Source organism: Acanthopagrus latus, chromosome 12 (assembly GCF_904848185.1).
Source record: "Acanthopagrus latus isolate v.2019 chromosome 12, fAcaLat1.1, whole genome shotgun sequence".
Taxonomy (NCBI): Eukaryota; Metazoa; Chordata; class Actinopteri; order Spariformes; family Sparidae; genus Acanthopagrus; species Acanthopagrus latus.
The window spans coordinates 24,064,540-24,076,083 of NC_051050.1; the positions used below are offsets into that span (position 1 = coordinate 24,064,540).

Genomic DNA, 11,544 nt, shown 5'->3' on the forward strand with positions numbered 1-11,544 from the left:
GAACGCTTCAGGACTCCAGGAGATTTAGTTAGAACCACCTGTGTAAAGGGTCAGTCCGAGAAGTTACCAGAGAAACCTCTGAATGTCGCGTCTGAAGGTTCTGGTTTGATGCCTCTCGTGATGTTTCACAGGGAACTTTACTTCTGTAGAAAATATTTACACTGAAGACTGTTTACAGTGAAGTTTCTGGATTATCTGAAACCAAAAAACTGTGACAAACTTTTCATTTCCAGGCCAGAGATAACTGTCAGCTGTGAAATTACTCGCCTATTATTCGGTCTGAGTCATTTTTAAAGATAAAAAAGTCAGAATTCTTCGATTCCAGCTTCTTAACTGTGAATATTTCTTTCCTCCTCTGTGACAGTAAACTGAATATCTTTGGCGTTGTGGATAAAACAGGAGATTTTAAGATGTCATTGTAGGTTTTGATCAGTATTTTTCAGCATTTTCTGACATTTTATTGACAAAACAACCAACCAAGAATGAAAATGTAGTCAGCTGCAGCCCTAATTTAAGGAACAGTCTTTTGATGAGTCCGTCTTTAGTCAGACCGACTAAACCTTTGTTATATTTTTGTTGAGTTGTTTGCTTCTATTTTCCCAAATCGTTCAAACAATGTTCAAACCAGAGAAATCCACAAGTATAAGTCAGTGAATTCAGTTCTCACAGGAGACTCTTTCCACGTTTTCTCTCCTGGATTTAGGAGAAAATAGCAACTTTAACTCCAAAGAAACCAAAACCTGAAGAGATTTAATGAATATCATATCAACACTTCGGTCGCCAAGCCAGAGACCACTGTTCAGGACTGTGTTCCAACATTTGGAAGCATGAAAATAACTGAATACTCTGGAACAAGATGCAGGGGAATGTTTGAGTTGGAATCAATATGATTTCCTAATTTTTCTAATCCTAACCAAGAGGTGTTTGTTCCTGAACCTAACCAGACAATCAGCAGAGCGTCAGAATGAAAAGTTTCAACACATCCAGAGAGGTTCGCAGAAACGTGCACCATCAACACTTCAACGTCTGCTGCCTGAATCTGTAACTGTTATAAAACCTGTTATATCTGTGAAAATGCAGCATGTAAAGATCGTAAATTGTGTCATAAAAAGTGTCAATATTTGACAACCTGGGAAACTCAACGTGTCGGTAATTAACCACCCGGGAACGAGACTCCACACATTTCTCCAGAATCACTTTCTGCACCTTTAAAGAGCTCAGAAAGAAAAAGAACAACTGAACGACCTCCATCTGCTGAGAGAGAGAGAGAGAGAGAGAGAGCTCCACCTGACTGCGCGCTATCAACGGTTTCTCACCAGCAACCCTCGTCTCGGTCGACACGGGTAACTCCCGAAGCCTTCTTATCCTCCGATACGGATCAGCGGTGCAGCTGTAGATCTGCCGCTGCGCCTCCATTATCTCCTCCAGACCGAACAGACGTCTTTATTTGCAAGAGCCAAACAAAAAAAAAGTACAAGCAGTTTGTGTGGAGAAGCAAAAAGTTTTCCCAGTACCACAGTGAGCTTAAGGATCTGAATAAATGCACCTGTACGGAGGGGAGAGGGGAAAAAAAGGCTCTTTTCAAAAAGGACCAAATAACTCAAACAAAAACCCACAGAGCGAGTGTGCGGACGACGGCGAACATTCAGACACAAAACAGTCGAGTCTGTAGGAGAGAAAACACTCAGACGAGTCAAAGGAAAAGCTTTTCAGCTCCGGCTGCAGTTTTTTAAACGTCTGCGATGTGACTTCATTTGAATCACAAAAGAAACAAAAGGGTCTCCTCTAAAGCTCGGCCCTGAAAGCACCGACGAAAAAGAGATAAAGCTGCTAATAAAAAACAACAGGAAAACAACATTAAAATGCAAAGAAGTTCTGTTATCCTGCGCCGCGAAGTCGTCCAGATAACACAAACACATGCGACTTTTTGACCAGTTACACCCCTCAGTTCCCATCAGCCAGTGTGTGTGTGTGTGTGATACAGTCGGTGTGTGTTGGAGCCTGTTGTGCCAACAGAAGAGTGGACGGGGGCAGCAGCGGGACAAACTGTGGGAGGCGAACGGAGAAGAAGAAAAGGAAAAGAGGCGCCCGGGCGAAGAGCAGAAAGAGAGAGCTGAGGCAGAAGTAAACGTCGCCCTCGGAGAGACTCGCTCTCTTATTGGTACTTCATTAGTCTTGACCTCGGCTCTGACCCGCGGCGAATGCAGCGGCAAGCCCACTGCTATGACACCGCCGCTACACAAACCACACACACACACACACACACACACACACACACACACACACACACACGAAGGAATGCTGCTTCTGTTATTGTCTTTAAGTGCCAAACTCAGGCCAAGGCCTAGCCGGGGTTTGAAAAACAAAATAACAGCCGTGCAAAGCTCCCTCGCTCGCACACACACTCGCGTATACACACCCAAACACCACTTCCGTCCATTCTCTCTCACAGAGAAAGGAAGTGGAGTCGAGCTGGCCCGGCCCCAGTCGTCCAGACGGAGGTGGCCTGGCAGGCCCGGTCTCCTGCTTCCCCCTCCTCTGAATGGCTTTAAAAGGAGTCCAGTCCACCAGCCGCCACTTCCTCACTGTGTCGGCGCATGTGAAGAGCCACTTCAAGGGGGGAAGAAGGGCTCTGAATGGGAGACTCTGCACATTTTAATAACACGGCGCACATCAGTGGGTCCGCCGCACGGCGCTGGAAATTAAAACTGTGAAAGTAGTTCATGTTATTTTCACGACTTCAGAGGCGACGAGGACAGAACGTCAGACCGGCCGATAATTTAGGTGACAAACGATCGACGGTAGATCACGATGTTTGTTTCCACATGTGAAACTAGAGTCCACGTGACTTTATTCTCTCTCCTCCTCACGTCTTCAAAACAAGGTCGTTACTCTAGTTTGATGCATTTGAGGTGAATTATGGATTATTTTTATTCAGCAACATCACACGACCGATTTCAGACGTAAACAGACAGAGAGGGAGGCTGGAATGTGGAGAAAAGGCGTGTTAGTGTCTCGTATCTGCAGAGAGTTTCTGATTTTCTCTCTTTGTTGCTGCTCGGGACGCTTTACCAACCCAACATGTGTCTATTTGACGTCCTGGGAATGAGACTCAACAATCAACTGTCTTTGTGGTGCGTTCAGGAGCAGCTGGGACAAATCCTACTGACTCTACCTTTAACTTAAATAGTCTTTGGATTCTGTTAATATGACGTGAGCTTCAGTTAGCTTTGAGCACAAATGTCCTTCAGAGGGAGACTTTTTACTCTGATACTCTGAGTCCATGTCTGAACTCTGTTACTGTACTGGAGTACAGAAAGTGTGAACGTCTCTGTTCAAGTTACACAAATGATAATAAATGATGTGGTATCAGATCTGGGCCGTACCGACTGTAAACACTGGAGAACTCCAACGACTGAGCCGGCTAACTTACAGTTTAGCATCGAGCTAACTTGAATCGGACAGATTTTGCAGGAGTCCAGAGTTTTACAGACGTCTCTCTGGGCCGTAGTGAGTCAGAACTGATCGGTTACTTAATTTTATTCTGTGTTCAAATGGTTTTAAATGAAATGTGACGGCAGAAAAGCAGGAATATGGAACAAAATACTGTCCAACACTACAACTGAACGTTATTATCCTCTGACAGTTTGTCTCCTCGTTCAGGTCTCTATCTCCGTCACCATCGTCACTCTGGCTCTCCTTCCACCGGTGTATTTACAGACATGTCTCATTACGCTGAGTTATTTGCGTGTCCTGCCTCTCCAATACACTTGTCAAACAAAGAAAAAGGCTATACAGCACAAGCTTCACATTATACGCTACAAAAGCACAACATGTGGACTGCAGCGTCTAAATAACAGGCTTGTGTTCAGTTCCAGAACACCGGTAACAATCACAAGAAGAGGACAGGATCTGGAGACGGACTGACGGGAATGAAGGACTCACTTTTCTTTCTCTCTGAGTCGGACAACAACAGGACAAAAGCAAAGATTAGACCCGACAGCAGAAGAAGAAGAAGAGCTCGTCTGACCGTCCACTTAACGGACACATCCACTCTGCTGCCTCATTAAACCCATTTACAGAGGTGTGATTGGGCGGCGAGGGGTCAGCGGGGGGCAGACCTCTTACCTTGGGCCATTTGGGGTTGATGACACGGGCTTTGATTGCGTCGTCCAGAGCCGTGCTGTACTGGCCCAGTCTGAGGTACGCCGCCGAGCGGTTGCTGTACAGGATGCAGTTCTGGGGGTCGGCGGCGAGCGCCTCGCTGTAGAGATGCACGGCGAGGGCGTACTCCCCCTGCTGGCACGCCTGGTTACTGCGGCGGACGCGCTCCAGGAACTCGGCCTTGCTCAGGCCCGGGGCGCCGGAGCAGGGCGGGCGGTCCGCCCTCTTCACCGCCGGGGCTGACGGGATCACAGGGGAGGAAGAGGAGGAGGAGGAAGAGGGAGGGTTGGTGGTTCTGCTGGTGGAGCGAGAACCAAACAGAGAGAACTGAGGAGCAGAAGAGAAGAGGAGGAGAGGAGGGGAGGAGGGGAGGAGGAGAGGAGGGGAGGAGGGGAGGAGGGGAGGAGGAGAGGAGGAGAGGAGGGGAGGAGGGGAGGAGGACAAGGAGAGATGATTAAAACAACAACAACTCCATAAATCACCGACAGAGACGTGTGCTGATTGATTGACTGCTTCAGCTTCTCAAACTTGAGGACTTGCTAACTTTCTCTTATAACTTTGACTGACGGCTATTATTTCATTCTTTTTTATGTTTTTTCCTGATACCACAAATGTTGGAATCCAAGTCTGTGCACCGATCTGATCTCACGTCATGTATTGATTAGAAACAGAAGAACCTGCCAGTGGAGTATCTACTGATTATGTGATATTTCGAGCCGTGTCATTCAGAGAGCTTTTCAAAGACTGACCAGATGAGAGGAGGCTTTGTGCCCACAGTGTTGTAGACTGAAGAAATGTGCTTTTGGCTGCTGTTACATAAGTCATAAAAAGAAAACATCTTATTGCAGGCGGGATTCGGCCCAAACTGCAGCAAGCCTCATTTGCATGATGTGATACTGTAGTTTCTGGCAAATGGGACACCAAACTGCTGCGTGCACTTTTTCTTTTTGAGCTTGAATTCCTCCGAGGGACAAACAGAGAGAAGGAAAGTCAGACTCAGAGAGTCAGATGAGGCTTCTGTTCTTCTCATTCGCTTCTGTCACAGCTGCTGCAGCTCGCTGAGGTTTGTTCTCTGTAGCTTTAACATCGAAACGCTGCCTCCCTCCCTGATCTGGTGTTTCCAAATTTGTCCTTTCACCAGAGCCTTACACCAAGGCCTTCATTATCTCTCTCTATTCCCCTCTCTCTCTCTCTCACTCTCTCTCTCTCTCTCTCTCTCTCTCTCTCTCTCTCTCACTCTCTCTCTCTCTCTCTGTCACACTCACACACACACACACACACACACACACGATTGTTCAGATATACACTTAAAATGTGCAGACTGGAGGGATTCCTAAAACTTTAAAAAACGCATCACCCAGAGGCTCTGAGTGAGAGGCAGAGAGCTGTTTGTAGCTCTGATGATTCACTGGAAATAAACTTTAAGAAAACTTCAGGAGAGGAAAAAAAAAAAAAAAAAAGAAATGTTTGTCAGACTCACAGGAAACATCAGAGCACTTTAAACCAACAGATGGAGGACGGACAGATGTTTGGACGGATGGATGAATGAATGTATGGGTGGATGAATGGACGGAAATATAGATGGATGGATGGATGGATGGATGGATGGATGTTTGGACGGATGGATGGATGGATGGATGGATGAACAAATGTATGGGTGGATGAATGGACGGAAGGATGCATGGATGGATGGATGGTTGATGAATGGACAGACAGATGTTTGGATGGATGAACGAATATATGGGTGATTAAATGGATGAATGGATGGATGGATGGATGGTTGGATGGTTGGATGGATGGATGGTTGGATGGTTGGATGGATGGATGGATGGTTGGATGGTTGGATGGATGGATGGATGGTTGGATGGATGGATGGATGGTTGGATGGATGGTTGGATGGATGGATGGGTGGTTGGATGGGTGGTTGGATGGTTGGATGGATGGTTGGATGGATGGTTGGATGGATGGATGGTTGGATGGATGGTTGGATGGATGGATGGATGGATGGATGGTTGGATGGATGGATGGTTGGATGGATGGTTGGATGGATGGTTGGATGGATGGTTGGATGGATGGATGGGTGGTTGGATGGGTGGTTGGATGGTTGGATGGATGGATGGTTGGATGGATGGTTGGATGGATGGATGGATGGATGGTTGGATGGATGGATGGACAGACCATGAAGGTGTCCAGTAAAACCAGCTGAGATCTTGGAACAAGACGAGCCTCGTTTGTCCGTTCAGACTTTAAAGACTCTGAAAGTTGAAGCCGTCCGACTCGTTCGCGGCCTGTCAGAGTCCAGTGCTGCTCAACGAGAAGGATTTCTGTCTCAGGTTAGAGAGCAGAACAAATCAGTCACGGAGAAGTTTCAGCGCACAGCGGAGCTGTCAGTCGTCAAAAAAGAGTTTTCTGGAGCAAACAACTCGTTTGGCATCGAGCTTCTTCATCTTGGCTCGTCAACCGTGAAAATAAAGATTAATTTCTTGAGTTCTGGTGCCTCCCGAGACCCCGACAACTTCTCTCCTCACAGTTGAGTTCGTGGCAGTTTTAATTAAGTGAGCCTCTGACAGATGGTGGTGTGATTAATTTGGAATCAAGCACAATCCGGCCGTACGCTGTTAAAAGCAAGATTTAAGTCTTAACTGTACGCAGTTATTGACGCTGCTGGTGACAGTGAGGGGAGAATATCTTTGGCCACTGAACTATGAAATATTCAGATATTTCAGTTTTCATGTATCTAGTTAGTTGTTCATGAGATTATCTTTAAAGCCACTACAAGGAACCTTCTGGTTTGTTGTTTGGCCCGGAGGACAAAAGATGAAGTGAACTACCACCAGGGTCCAGAGCAGCTTCTGTTCTCAGGTCAGTATTGAACTGAGTCAGTTTCATCCATCCATTGTCTTCCACTTATCTGGGGTCAAGTCGCGGTGGCATTAGGGTATTCCAGATGTGTTCCAGGTTATCCCGAGGCATTCCCAGGCCAGATGAGATACATAATCCCCCCAGAGGGTTCTGGGTCTGGCCCAGGGTCTCCAGAAAACCTCCAGTCCAGGAGAGATCCGGATCTAATGCCAGAACCTGCGAACCTTTCCACACAGAGAAGCGGTGGATCTAATCTGAGCCCAGCCACCATAAGGAGGACACTCGTTTCGTCCACTTGTGTCCACCATCTTGTTCTCTGGGTCAGTACCCACAGGTGAGGACCGGACTGGTAAACTGAGAGCTTCACCTTCCGGTTCAGCTCCGTCTTCACCACGATGGTTCGGTGTCCAACCCGCCCGACCATCTCACGCTCCATTGTTCCATCCTGAAAAAGACGCTGCGACTCTGCGATTCTCTTCAGGTGTTCATAAGATATGTTGATCCCGAGAACGTGACGGAGCTAAGGCCAACGTGACCTTTGACCTTTGACCACCCACATCTAATCAGTTCATTCAGGAGTCCAAGAGGACGTTTGTACCCAATTTAAAGAAATTCCCTCGAAGCGCCTCTTGAGATATCACGTTCACAAGAATGAGACGGACGTACGAGACAAGATAAACGCCTCGGGCCTCAGCTGTCTCCAGCGTGAAGCCATAAAAAAAAATACTTCATCCATCCCAGAAAATAATCCCAAATTCACAGAGAAAAAAAACATGGAGGGACATGAGCTGAGCGTCCTCGCCGGCCGCTGCAGCCCTGAGGTGTTCTGTGACACATTTTCATAAATCAGTCCTCTGACGGCGCTTCGTTTCTCTCTTACACGCCGTCACACTTCACGAGCGAACCAGACAGACGTGATGTGGAGCAGAGCTTGTTGAACGCGTTACCGGGGCGTTGTTTGGTGAAATAAACAAAGAAGGCCACACATCATGATTATGGAACTGGGACGTAAATCTCTAAGCCTATTACTGTTGGACCAGTTAACGGAGCCTCGAGGCAAAAAAAAAAAAGTACAGAGAGGAGTGAGTTTACATAACTGGGTCGGTTATAAACACGGCTGTGTTACGGTGTTTTAAACAGAAGTCTGACTACACTGAAGTCTCTCTGCGGTGCTGGGTGGGTTCTGCTGGGCCGAGGGTTTGTTTCTCAGAGCAGAGGTTGGATTTGTGTACGAGCGTTTGAGGTGGAGCTGAAGTTTGATCTGGTCACAACACCTCCTGCTGTTTAGTCAGTGTCGCTTGTTTTCCTGTTTTTCCATTAACCTCCCAGTTTGTTCCCACGCACGCTCTGATATCGTCCTGCCACCCATTTTCATGTAATGCAACGCTCAGTTGTGATCAATAAAGCTTTGTTAATGTAAGAATATCGTAATTAAAGCAACATTAATCAACTTTTTCACTTTAAAATAACAGCTTCAGGATCATTTCGATGGGTCGGATCACAGCGTCACATACATGATTTCAACACGTAATATTTTAATGATATTAATTATAAACTTTTTATTTTATAGCACCTTTAAAAACAGAGTTTCTAAAGTGCTTTTTAAAATTAAACAATATAACATTAGAGCCAAACTCAAAGAAGTCTGAGATGAAGTTAAAAACATGAAGGCAGAACAGAAAGTAAAATTAATAAATGTGAGAAAACATAATCACTGAAAAAGAGGCAAAAAATAAAGAAATGAATGAAAGAATGAGGATGATTAGAAGACGGCATCATTCTCAAAAGGCAGGAAAAGGAATTAAAACACATTAAAGATAAATAAAAGCAATAAAGGAGGTAAGAAAAGAAAAAGACATCGAGGGAGGAAGTAAAAACAGAGAAATACTCTCAGAGCGAGTTTATAAAAGTCAGTTTTAAGAAGAAAACGTTGTGATGTTGTGAGTTTTGTTTGTAGTTAATATGGACATTACAAACCATTTATAGACATTTGGTTCATATTTACTCCATAATGTGGCTTTAATAATGTCATAATGTGCTTTATCATCAATCTGAATATGGAAAGAAATGTATGAAACAAAAAGCAGTGAAGTGAAAAGTATAAAACACCCCAGAGCAGAAGAATAAAGTATGAAAACTTCTCATTTCTGTGTTTAAACTGATCTCAGTATTTTCTTCTATTACATTTTTATCTGTTGTGTTTTTTGCATTTTATTCTGATGTTACTGTGGTTTTTTTTAAGCCTTCAGTATAAATAACATTCTCCTCACGTGAAGTACAAGAAGCCTGAAATTGTACTTTAAACATAGTTCTTGAGTAAATGGACCGAATGTGTAGAAGAAGAAGAAGAAGAAGAAGAAGAAGAAGAAGAAGAAGAAGAAGAAGAAGAAGAAGAAGAAGAAGAAGAAGAAGAAGAAGAAGAAGAAGAAGAAGAAGAAGAAGAGCAGCAGAACGGACGGGAAACACACACACACACACACACACACACACACACACACACACACACACACACACACACACACACACACACACACACACACACACGGGTTCGGGTCAGAGTCGAAACATTCCTGGAGAACAACGCAGACAGAAACTGAAAACCTGCCGGAGAGGAAACGGTCGCTGAACGTGACCCCGTGATCACGTTACTCACACGGCAGGTGAGGTGTGATTATATAACGTGAAGGTGGGATGATGCAGATTATCTGATCTGCAAGTGTGTGAAGTCAAAGTTAAAGTGAAGATATTGTGCTAAAATGTCACAGTGGTGAAAGTGACAGTCACCCACACAGATAAGTAGTTGAGTAAAAGTCTTTTAGTATCTGTTGACGAGTTAAAAATAACCCAAACAGCTAATTATACAGTAAATATATATACATACTGTAAACTGGATATCAGGTCTGAGATTCAGCAAAGTAAAAGTACCTCAAAACTGCACTGAAACTAACTTCTGTATATTTACAGAAACTCTTCACTTGTATGTAGAAATTGTACGTTGTTGTTATTGTTATTATTATAAATATAAATATATACATGTATACATGTTCTCGTGTGTCCGACTGCTGGTGTGAACACAACAGTTGTGTGTATTTTTAACTTCTCTTTGTTCGGCCTTGTTTTGTAGCTGTGAGTCCGTTTCTGCCTTCCTGTAAATTGTTCTGTGTGCGAGCAGCTCAGAACCAGACTCGGATCTCTGATTCACATGATTCTGATTTTTCTCCGTCACATATGATAGTAAAGTGAATATTTTAGCAGTTTTGGACTCCTTGTTTTCGCCATTTACGTCTGTTTTCAGAGATCTTTGGAGAACTTAAAGAGGGGAAAATGTTCCCAGGATCAAAAGTTTCATTAGTTGACTGACTTCCTGTGTAGAAATAATAATTAGGGATCATCTATAATTAAAGATTACCTCACAAATCATAAACCAGCAGCCACATTATTACATGTTTTCATTTACTGTAGTCTCTGGTCGGTCAAACTGAACCTGGTGTGAATGTTGAGTTCTTTAATCAGGGACGGTTTTAAGGTGCTTATACTTTACTTTTAGGTTAAATATTATAATTATACTCCATTGAATTCATTTGTTTACTTTAATAACTAATCAGTTGATCCAAAGTAAACAGTATTAAACTGTCCGTGCACGTAAATATATGTGTAATTTTACTCCCACGTGTACTTTTGATTCTTAAAAAGGGACGATACGTTAGCATGCTAACCAGCTAGCCCTCGACGGGTCCGAAGCTCCAGCAGTGCTAGCGGTGAAAACACACAAGCTAATAGCCGCTACTGTTAGCAGCAGTTAGCAGCTCCTCTTGTGATTGTGTTTATAAATATTGTAACTTTTTCTCTTCTTACAACTTGAGTTACTTTCCAGATTCAGATTCATAATACAGAATATGATCAACAAACAGATCATGAAATATAAGATTTTATTCTCAAACCAGCCTGAAGTTTATAATCTAAACTGTATATTAAAAAGGGACAATACGTAGTTTTAGAGAAGAAATTCAATCTCTCTAACAATTAGGTAATAAGACAAACTCATAAATATATATTTGTTCCATAAGTGAATAAACAAGCTGCTCTCAGAGGAAAATAAGGTCCCAGAACACTGTCTGAAGCTAGAAAGATGGCAGGGTCCGCCACATGTAAACAAGGGAAAACAGTATAAACTGTGTTGTTCTTTAAGGTCAGTTTGTTTATTCAGTCATGAACACAGAGAGAGGTTGTTTATTTAGGTTAGTTATTTAGTTAAATATAGTTAATTAGCTCAATCTGAACCAGCTGCAGCGTTAAAGGAGCACTACGTACATTTTAATCCGGAGAGAAAAATCTTCATTGATGGATGTTTTTACTGTTGTTGTCGTTGTGAGTCATGATTAATTAAAGGCTTTTTAACCCAATTAACCTCTCATGAGTTTTTCTACGATTCTGTTGAAATTCTTAGTTTGAATTTCCAGCAAAACTACGTACTGCCCCTTTAAAGTCAGATTGTTTATTCAGTCATGGAAACAAAGA

At 43.7% G+C, this 11,544-nt stretch overlaps 1 protein-coding gene across 1 annotated transcript in view; it reads right to left on the reverse strand.

Annotated features, from left to right (window-relative positions):
- Positions 1-11,544, reverse strand: part of ttc28 (tetratricopeptide repeat domain 28) — a 97,401-nt gene that overhangs the window by 84,886 nt on the left and 971 nt on the right. Inside the window, exon 2 of the mRNA XM_037116907.1 lies at positions 4,129-4,491. Within this exon, the coding sequence (XP_036972802.1) occupies positions 4,129-4,491 (363 nt within the window). The remainder of the gene's footprint in view (positions 1-4,128; positions 4,492-11,544) is intronic.